We start from the raw sequence: 23,357 nt of genomic DNA, 5'->3' as shown, positions 1-23,357 counted from the left end.
ACAACAGTAACTTTGTGCCTTCTACAAAGAAGGTTCCGCTTGAACCGCCTTCTGAGAGCTCTAAGAAAGAACATCATAAATATGCAAGCCTTCAACAACATAACACAAATGTCACAAATCTAATATACACACTTTGTGCTGTCAGGTTACTGGAAACGTTTTTGCTCATAGATGCAAATAATTAAATGGTTTTTTTGAGGAGTGGCTGCAGATCCGACTTTTACTGGATTTTTCTTCCTGGGGGTTTAAGGTCCCACAACTTAGGCGCATGTGCGGGATTCTCTATTTACGCACAGTCTCTGCAGTCTGCTTTACTTCTAGAGAACAGGCTACTCTGGTGAACGGTGCTCGTTTAATAAAGTTAAATCAAAGCTGAATCAATGTCCGCAAGATCACATAATGATAGTATTGTATATAACAGAATGGTTATATCATTTTCTCGAATGAACAGCGTGCGCCTCTAGGCAAAATATGTGCTTTATTTGAAACAAAACACAGATATGCTACAGTTTGTTAACTCCATCTGTTCTAAAATTCACTCACTGTACATAATTCGAAACAACACTGTACATAACTAAGAAGATCTAAATGCATATTCCCATGAAACTGATTGAGATCAAATGATTGGCATGCAGATGCTGCATGGACGTTTCACCGGTAAAACTTGAAAGATTATCATTCATGACTGACAGTAAGAAATATCAAGGGAGGATAACCACAAAAATGTGTGCGTAAATTATACTGTAGGTAAAGAAAAACATGTGCAGAACATGGTACAGATGTTTCCTGGGGATCCAGCGGGGCGGGGCAGGGCGGGACAGGGCGGGGCGGGGCAGGGCGGGACAGGGCGGGACAGGGCGGGGCGGGGCAGGGCGGGACAGGGCGGGACAGGGCGGGGCGGGGCAGGGCGGGACAGGGCGGGACAGGGCGGGGCGGGGCAGGGCGGGACAGGGCGGGACAGGGCGGGGCAGGGCGGGACAGGGCGGGGCGGGGCAGGGCGGGACAGGGCGGGGCAGGGCGGGACAGGGCGGGGCAGGGCGGGGCAGGGCGGGGCAGGGGCGAGAAGGGGGCGGTTACCTACGGATCCGCAGCCTCAGACTTTTTTTATCATACCTGAAAACATCAATTTTGTTGCAACAAATAATCGCTCATCATCAATGTCATGAAAACTTGCGTGGAAAAAAGTATGACCACATCGTGCTTATGGAGTCAATGGAGTCAACCTGAGAACCAAAGAGTCATTGAAACGGACTAAGGCATCGATGATACCAAAGCATGGAACCCAACGTGATGGCCAGGTATAGACCTACAGTACAGCTCACAATCAACTCACATACAGCAACTCATAGTTTTCTTCATTGTCATTGTCATCAATGTTGTCTGTAATAAAACATAAGAGGATTGGGGTGACCCACTAGTCCACATAGTATGGTGTCCATTTTAGGACACCTTCAACCTCATATAGGCTCTTCAGTCTTAAGAGTTCTGATGGGACGGATCTGTAGTTTCTAGACAGACATCCATGGTAGAAAAAACAAAAAGCCCATTCGAGGTGTGTCTATGGCCTGAATCTAGGGGCTGGTCAAGGGGTGAGTTTGAATGAAGGTGTGGGTTGTAGTGGGAGAGAACACTCTAAATAATGCTGGGTTAAAAACAACCCTATTTGGTAACCCAGCACTGGGTAAATATTTAACATATTTATTTTGACCCAGCCAGTTGGGTTGCGTGAATAACCAAACATGTTTGGTTGTTGGGATTACCCTAACATGGGTTAATTTTACCATAAATTTGGATTTAATTTATTTAAGTTATTCACTTTCATGCTGGGTTGACCCAGTAGCTGAGTCTTTTTTCTGGAGGTGGGGCTTATTAGGGGCGTGGCTTTCAGATAGTTATTTTTGGCCACCTATGAGAGTAACTTTATTACCTGTTCATCATGTTATGTTTGTACATTGTACATGTCTATTTTACTTGACTATTTTTGCAAATTACATATTCTAAAATGTTATTTACATATTGTAACAAAGTGGTAACTATCTTACCATTGGAATTTGCATAAGCTCAAGGAACTCATGCACTTTTGTAAGCCTCATTAAAGCTACAAAACTGTCCGTGTTCAACCTTAACATGTGATAACAGAACAGATGAACCAGAATGACATTTACTCTCACGGGTGCCCAAAAATAACTATATGCAGGCTACGCCTCCAGTCTTCTGATCTGACCCGCTGGGTCATATCTTAATAACCCAGCATCAACAACCCAATCTTGTTTTTTTTCAAAGAAAACAACCAATCTATGTGACCCAATGCCTGCAACCCAGAAGTTGGGTCATCCAAACAACCCAGCATTTTCTTTTGTGTATGGGCTCGGTTGTGTGCATTAGGGCAACAGAAATTGAAAATGACTGTTTCTTATTGGAGAAATCTGTCAAAATGTTCTTCCATTTGGTGAGTAATGAACACAACCCAGGTGTCAAAAGGTCAAAAGGTAGTCCTCTAACATCTCTCATTACTCGAGTCCCTCTCTGTGTTCCATGCCCAGATCTCTCCTTCCTCCCTCGATCTCTTCCTCCTCCTCATCCTCCTCTTCCTCCTCCTCTTCCATCCCTTCCTCTTCTTCCTCCTCTTCCTCTTCCTCTGTGCCATCCATGGAGTCATCGGTTCCCCCGAGCATGGCTTGCTGCATGGACAGTGTGGCTGAGACAGAGGACAGGGGCTGGAGGCTGTCAAAGCCTAGGGGGTCTGTATGAGAAGGAGGAGAAGCAAGCAACGCAGGGTTAACACACTATAACGGCCTTTGATTCTCTACCCTTCTCATCTAAATGATGAACTCATTCAATCCCCCTCATGGTTTTAAAAATAATGGACTGGTATAATGTGGTGGAATCTATATAGCCATGCCAATATTCACTGTATTTTGCTGATCCATTGCTTTAAAGATCCATGACTATTGAGTGTGTATGTGCACATTAACCATGCACATTGATGCAAAATGATTCCCTTGATAAAGTAGGTTGAAATAACGAGGAAACTATGTTGAAATTACAAGCGAACCATGTTGACTCAACCAATTTTTGTCTAGAGTGTTGAAACAGACAAACAGACATGGACAGAATGTTTGAATGGTTTAGTGACGTACTGTCGGCGTTATTAGAGTGAGGTCCATGTGTCTGCAAGACTCCAGCCACAATGGAGTCTGGCCAGAAGCGCTGGGTTGGACGGTGTTGGGACTTCATCTTCTTAGCCTTGGGAGCTGGGTCTGGGTTACTGGCATCCAGCATGGGCTGGAGGATGCGCCTGCGGGCATTGATAAACCTAGAGATTGTGAGAGAGAGAGAGAAAAAAAGAGAGGGACAGAGAGGGAGATGGAGAGGGGAGGGAGAGGGAAGGAAAATAGACACATAAAAAGACAAAGAGACAAGTGTAAGAGAAACATAGAGACAGAATTTTTTTCTCTGTAAGGGTTTTGTACTCTATGATACTGAGAGCATTTTTAGACCAGTAGATGGCGCCAATATGTTGTGAATCACCATTAGGTGGTAGAGCAAAGGACTGAAGTTTGAACTCATCATCATTCACTATTAATTTCATCCATACTTTTAGCCAGTTGATTTTCATGTCATATTGCATTGGCAGTAGTAGTATTACAATCTTACCAGTTGTTGACCTGTAATAAGGTGAGATTGGTTTGTCCTGCAATCTGTCTTTTCTCGTCCTCTGTTGGGTAGGGATGCTACAAAAGGGAAAGATATAAGATATTTAGAGTGCCATCAGTAAAGTTGAATCAATTTCAATTAGAATTGTTGTGAATTAATAGTTCAAACCCTCCACTCGCACCTCTCATCCCTAACCCTTACCATCTTCACGCTGACTTCTCAGTCTAACCTGTTTACCTATTTTACACCTTACAAAAATCCTCAGCCTATCAGACAGGGTGGAACTACCATCTTGCTTATACCTACTCAATTCATTCAGATCCCTAGTGCCTATTGGTGTAGAAGCTATAGGGGCTGTTTCTAGATGGGCCCTCAGTCATACACAGCTATAACCCTAACATTTTCAGCTCTAAACCCTTCACCCCGCTTTTCCTCCATAACTCGACTCTTCTCAATATCTTCCTCCATAGCTTAACCCATGGACTACAGATGAATATTGGCCCTGTTACCAGTTCAGCAGCACATCAGAAAAAAATGTGAAGGTTCTGCACTCAAAAATATGTTGCATAAAGCTTACTTTACTTTTCCATCAAATGTTTTGCTTATCTGGATACAACAGTTTTATGCACCAAAAAACTTTTTGAGAGTGCGATGGCCCTCTTTTGATTAACTCCAACACATTAACATTGATATGAACACTGAAATGTTGCTAGCTAACCATGAGGTGCTGGAAGAGCCAGGAGCGCATGATGTTGGTGGCGTGCTTGGGCAGGACCCCTCTCTTGTTTTTGTGCTTCTTGTCGTCACTGTCCAAGAGTGAAGCCAAGTCCAGGTTTACCTTGGATGGAAGAGAGGGATGGAGAGAGGGATGGGGTGTTATTATTGCCATGGTAACAAAAGGAGAGTGCCAATTACTCGTCTCTTTGGCAAATGCAGAACCGCCCTTTTCACCGTTGCCATAGCAACCCAATTTGAGTAATGATACTTATATTAAAAGGCGAGGAAGGAATGTCAATTCGCAACACCCTTGACTCAGAGAAATCTGCGAGACCGATCTAAAAAAGAGAGCTCAGATGAGAAATCTGCCTCAAAAACCTGGCAACGTGTGGTGGGAAAACAAGAGAGTACAAGTAGAACGCTTGTAATTAAAACTTTGGCTTTGATAAGAGTTTTGTGCCAACTCAGTGGGTGGTTGAGAAAATCGTGAAAAAGCACTTCTTCAATAAATCGCTGATTTCTGTTTTACAGTATAGATGGGTAGGGAGAACTCAATGGTAATTAACTGTTCCAGTGTCCTAGTTTAAACAGCAATGTGTTAGAGGCTTTTGTGTGCATGTCCCCACTGATAGAAAATAGAAGCATTGTGTGTGTGTGTGCGTGCGTGCGTTTGCGTGTGTGTGTGTGTGTGTGTGTGCAAGAAAACACATCTACGCACACGCACATACACCAAGGCATCTACAGTGGCATGAGATCACTATGTATGAAATCTCAAAATGTCCATCTCCATGTCCAGGTCCACACACAAAACAAATAGTTTCTGTGTCATTGGCGCAAACAGTATCAAAGTGGAGATCCTTCATTCATATTTAACAACCCATCATGAAAACATTGGCAGGACAAAATGCAAAAATAAATAAACAAATAGATAAATATACTCAGCTAAAAATGCATGTGATTAATTTCATGCAGACACTGGCATTGTAAAGTCATTAAAAAGAAATGGCTCCCAACTGATTCTGATATAAATATATAAAACACACAAAACAAGCCTCATTACAGTTGCAGCTGGGGTATGGAAATCCCTCCCCCATCCCCCTCGGCCCAGGGAATGCGTGTTCCGGGAAAGCGGGGTTGAATTAATTGGCGGCACCAAGCCGGGGTATCATAACCGGGAGTTTGCCGGTGGTGTAGCTACAGGGATGCACTTTATTCCCAGCCCACGTGTAGAGCGCTGCCTCGGCTGGGTCTTGGGTATTCACAGAGGCCGCCGCTGTCTGTCAAACACAGTATTTCCTGCCTGGCTGATACAGCCGCAGAGTACTGCACTAAACAGTCTACTCCATAGCCGAGCATACGGGTGGTCTGACAGTCTGACTAAGATATGGACCTCCTGTGTGAGGTTCTTCAGAACATGAGGAATGCATGGGTTTAAAGGGACATGCACTCGCCCACTCGGACATCTAGAGCTTTCTTTGCAGGTGTGTTAGACTTCAAATAAAAATAAACAAGGAGAACATTTTAGCACATAGGCTAAAGGATGAAACGTTACCATAAAAAACAAGTGATACTTCGCAAACACAGTGTGCCGAATTTCTTAGGTTTACCAATGACACGTGAGCTATTACTCTAATACTCATTTTTCATGCTAGTACTGTCGTCACATGTTCCTAACAGACAGGCATGCCCTCTGGTGACAGCTAATGGTAAGAAAAAATGAATATACTGCATGACATTGAGAGTATTTGGAGTTTGTCAGTCATTATCTTAAGGCAGGATATATTTATTATTTATTCTTATGACAGTGATACGATATGATAAAGACTATATCTCAAATAAAGTGTTATCAATTAACTAAATATATTTTACTATTGTTCCTCTAACTGGGTCAAGAGTTTCAAGTTCTTCGGTGTCCACATTACTAAGGAATTAACATGGTCCACGCACACACCAACACAGTGGTGAAGAATGCACGACAATGCCTCTTCCCCCTCAGGAGGCTGAAAAGATTTGGCATGGGCCCACAGATCCTCAAAAAGATCTACAGCTGCACCATTGAGAGCATCTTGACAGGCTGCATCACCGCTTGGTATGGAAATTGCTTGGCATCCGACTGCAAGGCGCTACAGTGGGTAGTACGTATGGCTCAGTACATCACTGGGACAGAGCTCCCTGCCATCCAGAACTTCTATACCAGGCAATGTCAGAGGAAGGCCCCCCAAAAATTTTAAGACTCCATTCGCACGTCATAGACTGTTCTCTCTACTACCGCATGGCAAGTGGTATCGAATCTGGAACCAACAGGACCCTGAACAGCTTCTACCTCCGAACCCATAACCCTGCTAAATACAGTGCATTCGGAAAGTATTCAAACCCCTTGACTTTTTCCACATTTTGTTACCCTACAGCCTTATTTTAAAATTAACTAAATTGTTTTGTTCCCCCTCATCAAACTACACACAATACCCCATAATGACAAAGGAAAAACAGATTTATTTTTCTTCTCAAATGTATTAAAAATACAAAACTTAAATATCTAATTTACATAAGTATTCAGACCCTTGACTCAGTACTTTGTTGAAGCACCTTTGGCAGCAATTACAGACTCACGTTTTCATGGGTATGACGCTACAAGCTTGGCAGACTTGTATTTGGGGAGTTTCTCCCATTCTTCTCTGCTGATCAGCTGAAGCTCTGTCATGTTTGATGGGGGGTGTTGCTGCACAGCTATTTTCAGGTCTCTCCAGAGATGTTTGATCGGGTTCAAGTCTGGGCTCTGGCTGGGTCACTCAAGGATATTCAGACTTGTCCCGAAGCCCCTCCTCTGTTGTCTTGGCTGTGTACTTAGGGTTGATGTCTTGTTGGAAGGTACCAACAAATGGTTCACCTTCCAATAGGACAATGACCCTAAACACAGCCAAGACAACACAGGAGTGCCTTTGGGACATGTCTGAATATCCTTGAGTGGCCCAGCCAGAGCCTGGACTTGAACCCGATAAAACATCTCTGGAGAGACCTGAAAATAGCTGTGCAGCAACTTATGTAAATGTGATATGGATACTTATGTAAATGTGATATTTCAGTTTTTTATTTGTAATAAATGTGCAAACATTTCTAAAAACCTGTTTTTGCTTTGTCATTATGGGGTATTGTGTATAGATTGATGAGGGTAAAAAATGATTTAATCCATTTTAGATTAAGGATGTAACGTAACAAAATTTGGAAAAAGTCAAGGGGTCTGAATACTATCCGAATTCACTGTATGTACATATCTACCTCAATTACCTCGTAACCCTGTACATCGACTCGGTACTGGTACTCGGTGCTGTATATAGCCAAGTTACTATTACTCATTGTGCAGTTATTCCTCGGGTTACTATCTTTCTATTATTTCAAAACAATTCTCTGCAAAAAGTTGATTTGACATGATTTTAATTGGTTTCTCACAAGCATTGAAATAAGTGTACCTATAACAATAATACGTTTTGGTGAGAAGAATGGTTTTGAATCTTGAATAAAGGGAACAGCAGGGATTGTGGGGACAAGATCGATTGTGGGTACATCAGGGATTGTGGGGACAGCAGGGATTGTGGGTACAAGATGGATTGTGGGGACAGCAAGGATAGTGGGGACAGCAGTGATTGTGGGGCGACTGGATTGCGGGGACAGCAGGGAGGATATGCTAGGAAAGCAGCTGGTGGCCTCACCTGTGAATTCTGGATCTGGATGGTCCCCTGGGAGAGTCCCTGGGTTAACACCTGCCCTTGCGATGTCACCATGGCAACCGGCTGATACAAGGTTCCACCTGAGGGTATAATTTGCGATTATGAAAGTCAAGTGGCTTCTTTTTCTGTGAAAAGCAGTCGGCCTCGCGCAGTTTCAACTCGAGAGATATATTATCTCACCCTAACACAACAATAACAACAACAACACGTAAACACGGACGGCGCGAATAAAGCACGAAACAAAAGGTATATTCTTTCACCTCGGGGTCCTTGAGGAAGGAGCTGTTGTTTTGCTACTAATTACCACTACATTAGATTCTCTGATTATGGATGTTACATTTGAGTTAATTTGAGTGTTGTGATCAAAGAGAAAGCTGGAATGAGATTGATTATTCTAGGTTGAAAGGGATTTCCTGAGGGTAGGGGTAACATTCCGCCGTACATAATAACAAGAAACCCATAGTCACACTCTTGAGTGATATAGAACACCTTCATTAACACAAAATGTTTATTCTTAACTATATGTCAACAGACTCTGTTTTACATAGGATATGCTCTAAACCTACCAGCATGATGATGCTGAAAGAAGCATTGATAAATACTTAGTGCATAACATGTATTGTGGCTAAACCTTCTCTCACCCTGTTGTTGTTTTAGATCATTCTGTTGTCCATTTTGTGCATGCAAGGTAGAACACTGTACAATTTGTACATAAACTGCAACTGTTCCTGCCTATGTCTCTAAAATGTATAGGCAAAAGGGTCAGTTGTTAGAAAGTACAACGTAAAGATGTAATATTAGCAGGTTAGCGGTTTTTGTCATCAATCTTGTTATTGAGGCAGCTCTGAGAGTGGTCACTAGCTGGCACAGCCACAAAGTCATAAAATCTGACTTTAAACCTAACGTTAGCCTTAACTCTCATTAACCACACTGTTAACCCTAATGCCTATGACCAAAAAAGCAAATTTTAGTTTTCATAACATTTTACAAAATAGACCATTTTGAATCTCTCAGTTCTGCTTCCAGGACAGGACTCATCCCAATAAATGATAACAAGCATAATATTAGGGAAGGTAAGGTACCCACACAACTGGCTTGTGGAAGGTGGAAAGGCTTCTCACCTGACACCACGTGGGAGTTGATGGTAGTCATGGCAATGTTGCCCTGTTGCAGGGTCCCGGTGGGCACCATGATTCCCGAGGAGTTGACAGAGCTGGAGACTGATGTCATGGACGGAGAGGACGTCTGGAGGAGGTCCTGGTGAGGTCAGAGGTCATAAGAAGAGAGGGAACCAGTGAGGGGTCTGAGATGGGCAGTTGAGGACTTACTGAATGTTGCAGATAGAAATTCCATGAATAGAGCTGACATGACTCATTATTGGAACATGTAGGAGACAAAACTAATTGCAAAGTTTTATAAAGGATGTCCATTCCAGAAATCACCTGGCATCCAGGGTGTATAAATTATTACATGAAAATACAAGGGGACTACACCTTCCGTTAAGGAAAAAGATTTGAAGATGAATATACAAGAAATGTAAAGGAAAAAGGTGCCAATTTATTTTTTATTTTTTTATGTACACAGTCTTAAACACAAATGGTTCAGTATATTATAATGAATAGAACTTATTGGACTCCCTCTAAAATGTACAAAGCAAAAATGACAATCGACAGCAAATATTGGAGATTTAAATCAGATGTTCCTGTGCTTGTACATACAGTATGGTGGTCAAGTGTCCTAAGTTGGTCAAGTGTCCTAACAATGAAAGAAAAGCATTGTAAGTTAGAATTTTGTCAAGTTAGTGTGGGAGAAGTGGAAAAACTATTGTTGTCGATCAATAATGACTAACCTCCTGGCATTGACAACTTAGATGGAAAGCTACTGAGAATGGTAGCTGACTCTATATCCACTCGTATCTGTCATACGTTTAATCTGAGTGTAGAGGAAAGTGTTTGTCCTCAGATCTGGAGGGAAGCCAAAGTAATTCCGCTACTCAAAAGTGGTAAAGCAGACCTATCAACTTGTTGCCAGCTCTTAGCAAATTGTTGGGAAAAATGGTGTTTGACCAAAAACAATGCTATTTCTCTGTAAACAAATTAACAACAGACTTTCAGAATGCTTTAAAAAAATATATATTTAACTAGGCAAGTCAGTTAAGAACAAATTCTTATTTACAATGACGGCCTAGTAACAGTGGTTAACTGCCTTGTTCAGGGACAGAACGACAGATTTGTACCCTGTCAGCTCAGGGATTCAATCTAGAAACCTTTCGGTTACTGGCCCAACACTATAACCACTAGACTACCTGCCACCCCAGATAGCTTAGTGAGCACTCAACATGATGATTACTGATTATTGGTTGAAAGTAATTGATAATAAGAAGATTGTGGGAGCTGTACTGTTAGATTTCAGTGCAGCCTTTGCTATTATTGACTACAACCTGTTGTTGAAAATGTATGTGTTATGGCTTTTCAATCACTGCTAAATCGTGGATTCAAAGCTATCTATCTAATGGAATCTTCTCTAATGTCAAATTTGTAAAGTGTAGTGTACCACAGGGAAGCTCTTAAAGCCCTCTACACTTTTCTATTTTTACCAATGACCTGCCACTGGCATTAAACAAAGCCTGTGTGTCCATGTATGCTGATGATTCAACCATATATGCATCAGCAACCACAGCTAAAGAAGTCACTGAAATCTTTAACAAAGAGTTGCAGTCAGTTTTGGAATGGGTGGCCAGTAATAAACTGCTTCTGAACACACAAGTTTTAGACCTCAGCTGAATCTGGTAATGAATTGTGTGGCTGTTGAACAAGTTGAGGAGACTAAATTACTTGGTTTAACCTTAGATTGTAAACTGTTATGGACAAAACATATATATTCAATGGTTGTAAGATGGGGAAAGGTATGTCCATAATAAAGAGATGCTCTGCTTTTTTGAAACCACACTCAACAAAGCAAGTCCTGTGTCACGTTCCTGACCGTTTTTCTGTTATTTTGTATGTGTTTGACGGTCAGGGCGTGAGTTTGGGTGGGTAGTCTATGTTGTGTGTTTCTATGTTTGTTAAGGGTGACCTGATATGGCTCTCAATTAGAGGCAGGTGGTTTTCATTTCCTCTGATTGAGAGCCATATTAAGGTAGGTGTTTTCACACTGTTTGTTTGTGGGTGGTTGTCTCCTGTGTCTGTGTTATGTTACGCCACATGGGACTGTTTCGGTTTTGTTTGTTCGTTTGTTTCGGTTTATGTAGTCTGTTCCTGTTTTAATGCGTTCTTCGTTATATGTAAGTTCTTATGTTCAGGTGCGTCTACGTCGTCTGTTGTTTTATAGTTAATCAAGTATAGTTTGTTTTGTGTCTTGTTTAAATAAATAATATGTCATCACACAACGCTGCAGTTTGGTCGAATCACTACTCCTCCTTTTCGGATGAAGAGGAGGAGGAACGCCGTTACATCCTGCAGTCTCCAGTTTTGTCTTATCTTGATATTGTCTACTCATAGGGATGTAAAGAAAGACCTAGTTAAGCTGCAGCTGTCCCATAAAAGAGCGGAACGTCTTGCCTTTCATTGAAATAAGAAGGCTAATATCAATAGTATGCATGTCAGTCTCTCTAGGCTAAGAGTTGAGGTAAGACTGACTGCATCACTTCTTGTTTTATAAGAAACAGTGTGTTGGAAACTCAATTTCTTTTGCATAGTCAACTTACACACAGCACTGACACACTTACCCCACCAGACATGCCACCAGGGGTCTTTTCACAGTCCCCAGGGCCAGAACAAATTCAAGGAAACGTATAGTATTATACATGCATGGGACTCCCTTCGATCTCATATAGTGCAAGTGAACAGCAAACCTGGTTTCAAAAAACAAATAAAGCAACACCTCACGGCACAACGCCTCTCCCCCATCTGACCTACTTGTTGTTTGTATGTACTGACATTTAACTGATAGATGCACACACACACACACGCACAGTACATGTTCATGTTTTTAAATGTACACTATCGTTCAAAAGTTTGTGGTCACTTAGAAATGTCCTTGTTTTTGAAAGAAAAGCAAACATTTCTGTCCATTACAATAACATAAAATTTATCAGAAATACAGCGTAGACATTGTTAATGTTGCAAATGACTATTGTAGCTGGAAACGGCTGATTTTTAATGGAATATCTAGATAGGCGTACAGAGGCCCATTGTCAGCAACCATCACTCCTGTGTTCCAATGGCACATTGTGTTAGCTAATCAAAGTGTATAATTTATAAGGCTAATTGATCATTAAAAAAACATTTTGCAATAAAGTTAGCACCGCTGAAAACTGTAGTTCTGATTAAAGAAGAAATAAAACTGGCCTTTTTAGACTAGTTGAGTATCTGGAGCATCGGCATTTGTGGGTTCGATTACAGGCTCAAAATGGCCAGAAACAAAGAACTTTCTTCTGAAACTCGTCAGTCTATTCTTGTTCTGAGAAATGAAGGCTATTCCTTGTGAGAAATTGCCAAGAAACTGAAGATCTCGTACAACGCTGTGTACTACTCCTTTCACAGAACAGTGCAAACTGTCTGTAACCAGAATAGAAAGAGGAGTGGGAGGCCCCGGTGCATATCTGAGCAAGAGGACAAGTACATTAGTGTCTAGTTTGAGAAACAGGTGCCTCACAAGTCCTCAATTGGCAGCTTCCTTAAATAGTACCCGCATAACACCAGTCTCAACATCAACAGTGAAGAGGCAACTCCGGGATGCTGGCCTTCTAGGCAGAGTTGCAAAGAAAAAGAAAAGATTAAGATGGGCAAAAGAACACAGACACTGGACAGAGGAACTCTGCCTAAAAGGCCAGCATCCCGGAGTCGCCTCCTCGCTGTTGACGTTAAGACTGGTGTTTTGCGGGTACTATTTAATGAAGCTGCCAGTTGACAACTTGTGAGGCGTCTGTTTTATATATTTTTTCAGTATAAATTGTAAAGTATTTTGTCTGTAATATCTTTTCTGTTAGGTGTCGGAACGCAGTAAGACTACCTGTCACCATTGGCGTTGGCTAATTGGGCTCCTAATAAATCAAATCAAACCCTGTTGGAAAATAATATTCTCTCTATTTCAAAGTGCAATAAAAATGTAATACACACAAATGCAGCCTTTATCTTGCTGGGAATTAACCTCCCGGAGAATACACCAAATGCTTCCATGCACAGGACACTAACTCTCATTGCTAAAAGGGTCATTTTAAGGGATTGGAAAGAGGAGCAGCAGCCCTCATTTGCAGAATGGCTCCAACTGTCTCTGTCAAATTTGAGAACTATTGCAGATATAAATGGAGAGTCAAAAGAAAAAGATATGGGTCATGCTTGAAGTTACTTCTTTAGAGTGAACGAAAACAGGGGGAAATTGATGTAGTATACACTGCTCAAAAAAATAAAGGGAACACTTAAACAACACAATGTAACTCCAAGTCAATCACACTTCTGTGAAATCAAACTGTCCACTTAGGAAGCAACACTGATTGACAATACATTTCACATGCTGTTGTGCAAATGGAATAGACAAAAGGTGGAAATTATAGGCAATTAGTAAGACACCCCCAAAAAGGAATGGTTCTGCAGGTGGTGACCACAGACCACTTCTCAGTTCCTATGCTTCCTGGCTGATGTTTTGGTCTCTTTTGAATGCTGGCGGTGCTTTCACTCTAGTGGTAGCATGAGACGGAGTCTACAACCCACACAAGTGGCTCAGGTAGTGCAGTTCATCCAGGATGGCACATCAATGCGAGCTGTGGCAAAAAGGTTTGCTGTGTCTTTCAGCGTAGTGTCCAGAGCATGGAGGCGCTAACAGGAGACAGGCCAGTACATCAGGAGACGTGGAGGAGGCCATAGGAGGGCAACAACCCAGCAGCAGGACCGCTACCCCCGCCTTTGTGCAAGGAGGTGCACTGCCAGAGCCCTGCAAAATGACCTCCAGCAGGCCACAAATGTGCATGTGTCAGCATATGGTCTCACAAGGGGTCTGAGGATCTCATCTCGGTACCTAATGGCAGTCAGGCTACCTCTGGCGAGCACATGGAGGGCTGTGCGGCCCCACAAAGAAATGCCACCCCACACCATGACTGACCCACCGCCAAACCGGTCATGCTGGAGGATGTTGCAGGCAGCAGAATGTTCTCCACGGCGTCTCCAGACTCTGTCACGTCTGTCACATGTGCTCCTGTGCTCAGTGTGAACCTGCTTTCATCTGTGAAGAGCACAGGGCGCCAGTGGCGAATTTGCCAATCTTGGTGCTCTCTGGCAAATGCCAAACGTCCTGCACGGTGTTGGGCTGTAAGCACAACCCCCACCTGTGGACGTCGGGCCCTCATACCACCCTCATGGAGTCTGTTTCTGACCGTTTGAGTAGACACATGCACATTTGTGGCCTGCTGGAGGTCATTTTGCAGGGCTCTGGCAGTGCACCTCCTTGCACAAAGGCGGAGGTAGCGGTCCTGCTGCTGGGTTGTTGCCCTCCTACGGCTTCCTCCACGTCTCCTGATGTACTGGCCTGTCTCCTGGTAGCGCCTCCATGCTCTGGACACTACGCTGACAGACACAGCAAACCTTTTTGCCACAGCTCGCATTGATGTGCCATCCTGGATGAACTGCACTACCTGAGCCACTTGTGTGGGTTGTAGACTCCGTCTCATGCTACCACTAGAGTGAAAGCACCGCCAGCATTCAAAAGTGACCAAAACATCAGCCAGGAAGCATAGGAACTGAGAAGTGGTCTGTGGTCACCACCTGCAGAACCATTCCTTTTTTGGGGGTGTCTTACTAATTGCCTATAATTTCCACCTTTTGTCTATTCCATATGCACAACAGCATGTGAAATTTATTGTCAATCAGTGTTGCTTCCTAAGTGGACAGTTTGATTTCACAGAAGTGTGATTGACTTGGAGTTACATTGTGTTGTTTAAGTGTTCCCTTTATTTTTTTGAGCAGTGTATATTAACATAAAAAATAAAAAGACGAAACAGATGAAACAGTTGGCTCTTTCTAAGTGCATACCAAAGACATTCTGTTTAGAGTGCATATGTGTATGTGTGTACCAGCGTGCAAATCCCATGTCATTTCAAAGTCTAGTTTTGATTTAATTTTGGTTGACTTGTCAACTAACATTAAACGTGAAATTAGCAACAAAAATTCTCCATGTCATTGGATTTAGGTAAAAAATATACAATTATAAAATATTAAAATATGATGACTTATTGCGAGTCCAATCCGTTAATTCAATGTCATCACATAGATTTTTTGCAGTTGAAATGACATGGAAACAATGTTGATTCAATGAGTTTTTCTGTGTCTGTCTCTTACCTGCTGCAGGCTAAGTGAGGTGTGCGAGGGTGAGTAGGGCCCGCCCAGGTCATTGCGGAGCAGGTTGTCGCTGTGCATCTTGGTCTTGAGGCAGGTTATGTAGCGGTTGCAAAAGTCCTTACAGAGCTCATTAACCTTCTCCAGTTCCAGCAGGTGGATCCTCAGCACCTGGATGGCCTTCACCATCTGAGGAGAGAGAGAGAGGAAAATAAGCAGGCTCAATGACTGGGGAAAGAAGGAGGCTATTTAAGCTAGATTTCATGCTAGTCTGAGCTAGCTCAACTTTAGCTAGCTCCATTGTTGCTTTCTCCAGCTTTAAAAAAGTGTAACCTTAGCACCTGGATGGCCTTCACCATCTGAGGAGAGAGAGACAAAGCCAGCAGGCTCAATGACAGGAGGAGAAGGCTACCTGCTACATGCTAGCCTGAATGCTAGGCTGGCTCAACATTGACTAGCTCCATCGTTGCCTTCTCCAGTTTGCACCAAAGATATATAACCCAGCAGGATCAATAATTTACAATGGGCGCCACAAGAAATCCCCAGGGGCTAGGGGTTGTTTCTGGACAGACCCCTTGTGTGCCTTATAGATGATGTGCTGGCCCTAGTCTGTCAGTCCCTGAACATTCTCAGATAGCCCTTGACATAACACTTGCTAATCCATGACCCTCTCAAAGTTCTTCACCATGATCCAATCCTTTTCCCAACCAGGCTTCCCATTCCTGTGTTCACTCTCTCAAAGTCAGCACTCAAGGGCACCAGAATGGGGTGGGAAAGTGCTTGGCCAAGGAGGAGATAAATCTGACTGTAATACCCTTGTTAAAACCAAGTTTTGAGTTTATTAGTTATAATGCATTGGTGTTAGATGTAAAAGATGATCAAATTGCTTCTGTGTTGTAATGTCGTTAATGCATTTATTTTGAAGAAATATTTATTTAATGTACAAGTGAAAAGGTTGTTTTACGTTTAAGTTTAAGTTTTGACCAATTAGGTAGCTTGTTAAGCTGTGGTCAATGGGAGAGTTGAACTGGTTAACAGGAGGACTGGGAAAGAGACGTTGAAGAAAGAGGAAGAGACATTTTTATTTATTTTATTTTATTTCACCTTTATTAAACCAGGTAGGCCATTTGAGAACAAGTTCTCATTTACAACTGCTACCTGGCCAAGATAAAGGAAAGCAGTGTGACAAAAACAACAACACAGAGTTACACATAAACAAACGCATAGTCAATAACACAATAGAACCATCGATGTACAGTGTGTGAAAATGTAGAAGAGTAGGGAGGTAAGGCAATAAATAGGCCATAGAGGTGGCATAATGACAACTTAGCATTAACACTGAAGTGATTGATGTGCAGATGATGATGTGCAAGTAGAGGTACTGGGGTGCAAAAGAGCAAGAGGATAAAGAACAATATGGGGATGAGGTAGTCGGGTGTGCTATTTACAGGATGGCTGTGTACAAGTAAGCTGCTCTGACAGCTGATGCTTAAAGTTAAAGAGGGACATATAAGACTCTAGCTTCAGTGATTTTTGCAATTCATTCCAGTCATTGGCAGCGGAGAACTGGAAGGAAATGCGGACAAAGGAAGTGTTGGCTTCGGGGATGACCAGTAAAATATACCTGCTGGAGCACATGCTATGGGTGGGTGTTACTATGGTGACCAGTGAGCTTAGATAAGGCGGGGCTTTACCGAGCAAAGACTTATAGATGATCTAAAGCCAGTGGGTTTGGCGACGATTATGTAGTAAGGACCAACTAACGAGAGCATACAGGTTGGTCGCAGTGGTGGGTAGAATATGCGGATGGCACTATGATAGACTATATCCAGTTTGCTGAGTAGAGTGTTGGAGGCTATTTTGTAAATGACATCGCCAAAGTCAAGGATCGGTAGGATAGTCCGTTTTACGAAGGTATGTTTGGCAGCATGAGTGAAGGAGGCTTTGTTGCGAAATATGAAGCCAATTCTAGATATAACTTTTTGATTGGAGATGCTTAATGTGAGTCTGGAAGGAGAGTTTACAGTCTAACAGTCTAACCAGACACGTATTTGCAGTTGTCCACATATTCTAAGTCAAAACCGTATAGTGTAGTGATGCTAGTCGGGCGGGCGGGTGCGGGCAACAATCGGTTGCATTTAGGCCACGGAAGGAGTGGTGTATGGCATTGAAGCTTGTTTGGAGATGTTAACACAGTGTCCAAAGAAGGGCCAGAGGTATACAGAATGGTGTCGTCTGCGTAGAGGTGGATCAAAGAATCACCAGCAGCAAGATTGACATCATTGATATATACAGAGAAAAGAGTCGGCCTGAGAATTGAAGCCTGTGGCACCACCATAGAGACTGCCAGAGGTCCGGACAACAGGCCCTCCGATTTGACACACTGAACTCTATCTGAGAATTAGTTGGTGAACCAGGCGAGGCAGTCATTTGAGAAACCAAGGCTATTGAGTCTGCCAATAAGAATGCGGTGATTGACAGAGTTGAAAGCCTTGGCCAGGTCGATGAAGACGGCTGCACAGTACTCCCTTTTATTGATCCTGGTTATGATGTCGTTTAGGACCTTGAGCGTGGCTGAGGTGCACCCATGACCAGCTCGTAAACCAGATTGCATAGTGGAGAAGGTACGGTGGGATTGAAAATGGTCGGCAATCTGTTTGATAACTTGGCTTTCGAAGATTTTAGAAAGGCAGGGCAGAATGGATATAGGTCTATAGCAGTTTGGGTCTAGAGTGTTGAACCCTTTGAAAAGGGGGAGGACCGCGGCAGCTTTCCAATCTTTGGGGATCTCAGACGATACGAAAGTGAGGGTGAACAGGCTAGTAATAGGGGTTGCAACAATTTCGGCGGATCATTTTAGAAAGAGAGGGTCCAGATTGTCTATCCCATCTTATTTGTAGGGATCCAGATTTGGCAGCTCTTTCAGATCATCAACTGTCTGGATTTGGGTGAAGGAGAAGCTTGGGCAAGATGCTGCAGGGGATGTTGAGCTGTTGCCCTGAGTAGGTGTAGCCAGGTGGAAAGCATGGCCAGCCGTAGACAAATGCTTATTGAAATGATCAGTTATCGTAGATTTATTGGTGGTGACAGTGTTTCCTAGCCTCAGTGCAGTGGGCAGCTGGGAGGAGGTGCTCTTATTCTCCATGGACTTTACAGTGTCCCAAAACTTTTTGAAATTAGTGCTACAGGATGCAAATTTCTGTTTGGAAAAGTTAGCCTTAGCTTTCCTAACTGACTGAGTATATTGGTTCCTGACTTCCCTGAAAAGTTGCATATCGCAGGGGTTATTTCATGCTAATGCAGAACGCCAGAGGATGTTTTTGTGCTGGTCAAGGGCAGTCAAGTCTGGGGTGAACCAAGGGCTATATCTGTTCTGTTCTTGCAAGCTTATTTAAGATGGCGAGGAAAGCACTTTTAAAGAGCAACCAGGCATCCTCTACTGATGGGATGAGGTCAGTATCCTTCCAGGATACCCGGGCCAGGTCGATTAAATAGGCTTGCTCGCTGAAGTTTTTTAGGGAGCGTTTGACAGTGATGAGGGGTGGTCGTTTGACCGCGGACCCATTCTGCACACAGGCAATGAGGCAGTGATCGCTGAGATCCTCGTTGAAGACAGCAGATGTGTATTTAGAGGGTAAGTTGGTCAGGATGATATCTAAGAGGGTGCCCATGGTTACAGATTTAGGGTTGTACTTGGTAGGTTCCTTAATAATTTGTGTGATATTGAGGGCATCTATCTTAGATTGTAGGACGGCCGGGGTGTTAAGCATATCCCAGTTTAGTTCACCTAACAGTACGAACTCTGAAGATAGATGGGGGGAAATCAATTCACATATGGTGAACATTATCAGTGTTGGTGAAGAAAAACTATGAAAGAAGAGGATAAAAATAGAACAAAACACGTATCTACCGAGTTTTGAAGGGAAATACTGATTTTATTTTATAAGAGTATTATTATTTTGTTAAGAAAGACTTAGTAGACTGAATCTACCGTCTCATCGTGGCGGTATTTGACAGCCTCGAGGTCAGCCTAGCATCGTGCGAGACCTGGAGAGAATTGCTTGTGGAAGATTAACGAGTTCATGTTTCCATGGCATATCTGTTGCTGTTAATGAGTACTGTCTGCATTGATAGCTGTGCTTGCTGTGGATCTTGTGAGGACAGCTGCACGGAACTGTTATACTTCGCTGTGGAAATATCTACGAGTAACGTTAGTGAGTAACCACAACGATGGGGTGCTTCGGGACTTCTTCTTTTTTAGCTCCAACGCATGCCAACGGGTTGAAGCAATCTTGAAAGTAATTTGGACACGGGTTGTGAAAAATCATTGGGGTTTATTATTTTCATTTCTTTTGATGTGGTACATTGAAAATGTGACAATATACATCTTGAACCTTATGTCTGTTGCATTTGTGGAGTCATTTGCTGTTTCATCTTCATTTAAATGCATGAAAGAATATCCTTATATAATAACAAATCTATAAGCATTCTACCTGAAGTTAATACCCTAGTTGTCATCACCCTAGCGAGTTTACAATAGGGATTCTTATTGGAGATGTCCTTCTCACCTAATATCCCATGCTGTTGAGATATTCTAAGTAAGGTAATATCGTAAGAGTCCAATTCGAGCCGGGTGAGATGTTACATGACAATTACCGCTGCTTGTTTAATCGGGGCCTTGTGCCATCTCAGCCAGTCAGCTTCAGCTTACTGTCCTGTGGAAGAGTTAGTGTGTGCTGGGTCCAGCCACCGACCAGCACCTCGTAAAGCACACAGATGCGGGGTTAATTGACTGCCACACCACTTGTCGCCGAGCACCCACATAATGATTTCTCTGTCTCTAGCCACCCTCCCTATTTCTCCTCATTTCTAATTACTGCTAGCTGTCATAGAATGGTAGGAGGGAGATATCATGAGGGGAAGAGTGGGAAAGGGGAAGAGAGAGAAAGGGTGAATAGAATAGAAATAGAGAGAGAGAGACAAAGGAGGAAAGTAAGAGGTACAAGAGGGAGGGGGTAGAGGTAGACGTGTGTGAGTGAGCAAGAAAGAGAGAGCTAATTGAAGAGAGAACTGTGTACATGAGAAAGGGTGAGAGAGAAAATAAGATTATTGTGGGTGGGACCTGAAAGGGATATTTAACAGAGCTTCCTAACGCTGAGGAGGCATCTCAGTAGTCCAGCGTGGTTTACTAATGTTAAGGATGATTTACTCTCTCTACTGGTGGAGGAAGTCATTACAGTTTGACTATTGCGATAACTGCTCAATATTAGGAAGCCATGTTAGACTTTGAGATGGTTAAAATCCACGTTAAACTATTTAGATGGCCCCCAGGCAGGGTACTAACCAGGTTGTCCAGCTCAGGGTCCTCGCTGAAGAACGGCTTGTGGTCCTGCTCCTGCTGGTGGACAAAGTTTTCAATGTCCACATCGAAGCTGGCAGAGGTGATGCACTCGGAGCCCTGGGTGGCCTGCTCACACTTCTCAAACAGCAGGGCCAGCAGTGGGAATAGAGGGTGTCTGGAAGGATAGGAGAAGACAGGAAGTAGTTGAACTTCATAACTGCTCTAGCTGTATCTTGAATGCCGTATAAGTAGTAGTTCTAGGTACAAAGAGGAAAAATAACTCGGTATTGGCGTATTTGAGGTATGTATCATGTTAACAGATTGAGGATGGTATTCAATCCGATCGCGCTTTTTCGACAATGGTCCTTTTAAAGGCAATGTTTCCATGTTCGCTGAGACCACATTCACAGTAAACGCTGCATATGTCGGCTCAATCGGAAATTACCTAAATTGGCGCATTGTCCCAATGTGCGATCAGATTCAATCCCGGCCTTAGAAGGAAGTTTAGTTGTGCATTGTGTGTTAACTACAGCATGTTTAACTGCAACAATGCTCTATTTGACACCCAGGAACTGCATTAGCAAGATAACTTGATCGTTAACTCAAAAGACAAATGCAACAGACAAAGAAAACGGAAGACAATGAGATCCGACTGGGCACAAACTAGTGGTTTCAATGTAATTTGTCAACATATTCTGACGTTGTGTCACGCCCTGACCATAGAGAGCTGATTATTCTCTATGGTGGCTGGGGCGTGACAATGACTAGGGTGGGTTATCTAGGTGTTTAATCATCTATGTTGGCCTGGTATGTTTCCCAATCAGAGGCAGCTGTTCATCGTTGTCTCTGATTGGGGATCATATTTAGGCAGCCATTTCCCCTTTTGTGCTTTGTGGGATCTTGTGTTTGTGTAGCTGCCTGTGAGCAACCCAGAACGTCACGTTTCGTTTGTGCTTGTTTGTTTTGTTTGGCGAGTTTTGATTTATTAAAATATGTGGAACTCTATGCACGCTGCGCCTTGGTCCAATCATTATGACGGACGTGACAGAAGAGCCCACCACCAAAGGACCAACCAGCGTGGCCAGGAGGAGCAGGGATCCTGGGCTCGGGAGAAAAGCGAGTGGAGGACATCATGGACATGGGAGGAGGTTATGGCAGGGGACAAGACCCTGCCATGGAAGCAGACGGAAGCAGCGAAGGAGGGACAGCGACAAAGTCGGGGAGGAAGGCCACGGAAACCCCAAGAAACATTTTTTGGGGGGGCACATGGAGCAGTCGGCGGAGCCGAGGAGTGAACCAGAGCCAGTCTGGGAGAAGGAGAATTTGGAGGAGAGAGAAATGGGAGAGTTGTTGAGTTGGTGGAGGATTCACAGATTTGTAATAAAGGAACGTGTTGTCAGTCTGGTGCAACCTGAGTCAGCTCTCCGTACTCATCCTGAGAATTGTGTTAACTTCTTATGGCTGCAAGGGGCAGTATTGAGTAGCCTGATAAAATGTGTCCATTTCAAACGGCCTCGTACTCAATTCTTGCTCGTACAATATGCATATTATTATTACTATTGGATAGAAAACACTCTCTAGTTTCTAAAACCGTTTGAATTATTTCTCTGAGTGAAACAGAACTCATTTTGCAGCACTTTTCCTGACCCGGAAGTTCAAAGTCTGAAATCGATGCTCTCTTCCTCTTCCTGCCTATAAATGGGCACAAGAGCTATTAGTATACATGCACGTCATACACCTTCCTCTGGGTGTCAAGAAGGCTGTGAGAGAAGAAATGAGGTGATTATCTTGATCTGGGATGGAATAAATCCTCTTGGAATGACATGTACCCCATTTCCGGTACTCTGAAGAACGCGATTTGGACAGTGGAGTTGCCTTTTGTTTTGCTGACGTTATAGGCGACTATTATTTCCGGCTTTGATTTTATTTGATACATGTCACCATATCATCGTAAAGTATGTTTTTTCAATATAGTTTCATCAGATTATTGAAATTTTTTCGGGAGTTTTGCCGTGTTCCGTTCTCTTCCGTTTGTTTACATGGAGAGATCCGTGCAACCCGGCTAGCGCGCTTGCTAAATGGAGAGAGAAAGTTGCCATTCTGAATCCAAACAACGACTCATCTGGACAAAGGACACCTTGTTCAACATTCTGATGAAAGATCAGCAAAAGTAAGACCCATTTTATGATGTTGTTTCATATATCTGTCGTAGTCGCCGGCGCCCAAGTGTTTCTGGCTATTGTGCTAAGCTAATATAACGCTACATTTTGTTTTCGCTGTAAAACACTTAATAAATCGGAAATATTGGCTGGCATCACAAGATGCCTGTCTTTCATTTGCTGTACACTATGTATTTTTCAGAAATGTTTTATGATGAGTAATTAGGTATTTGACGTTGGTGTCTGTAAATATTATGGCTGCTTTCGGTGCAATTTCTGAATGTAGCTGCAATGTAAACTATGATTTATACCTGAAATATGCACATTTTTTTAAAAAAACATATGCTATACAATAAATATGTTATGTCAGACTGTCATCTGATGAGGTTGTTTCTTGGTTAGTGGCTATTTATATCTTTATTTGGCCGAA

General features: G+C 42.9%; 1 protein-coding gene across 1 annotated transcript in view; it reads right to left on the bottom strand.

Annotated features, from left to right (window-relative positions):
• LOC129869115 (uncharacterized) overlaps positions 1-23,357 on the bottom strand; it is a 138,230-nt gene that overhangs the window by 15,720 nt on the left and 99,153 nt on the right. The window contains exons 5-14 of the mRNA XM_055943618.1: positions 20,772-20,943; positions 15,431-15,616; positions 9,221-9,356; positions 8,082-8,179; positions 4,376-4,495; positions 3,658-3,734; positions 3,141-3,316; positions 2,515-2,743; positions 2,043-2,121; positions 778-1,077 (exon numbers count right to left, since the gene is read on the bottom strand). Of these exons, the coding sequence (XP_055799593.1) occupies positions 778-1,077; positions 2,043-2,121; positions 2,515-2,743; positions 3,141-3,316; positions 3,658-3,734; positions 4,376-4,495; positions 8,082-8,179; positions 9,221-9,356; positions 15,431-15,616; positions 20,772-20,943 (1,573 nt within the window). The remainder of the gene's footprint in view (positions 1-777; positions 1,078-2,042; positions 2,122-2,514; positions 2,744-3,140; positions 3,317-3,657; positions 3,735-4,375; positions 4,496-8,081; positions 8,180-9,220; positions 9,357-15,430; positions 15,617-20,771; positions 20,944-23,357) is intronic.

Source organism: Salvelinus fontinalis, chromosome 13, assembly GCF_029448725.1.
Source record: "Salvelinus fontinalis isolate EN_2023a chromosome 13, ASM2944872v1, whole genome shotgun sequence".
NCBI classification, from domain to species: domain Eukaryota; kingdom Metazoa; phylum Chordata; class Actinopteri; order Salmoniformes; family Salmonidae; genus Salvelinus; species Salvelinus fontinalis.
This window is presented reverse-complemented; position numbering and strand designations above follow the sequence as displayed.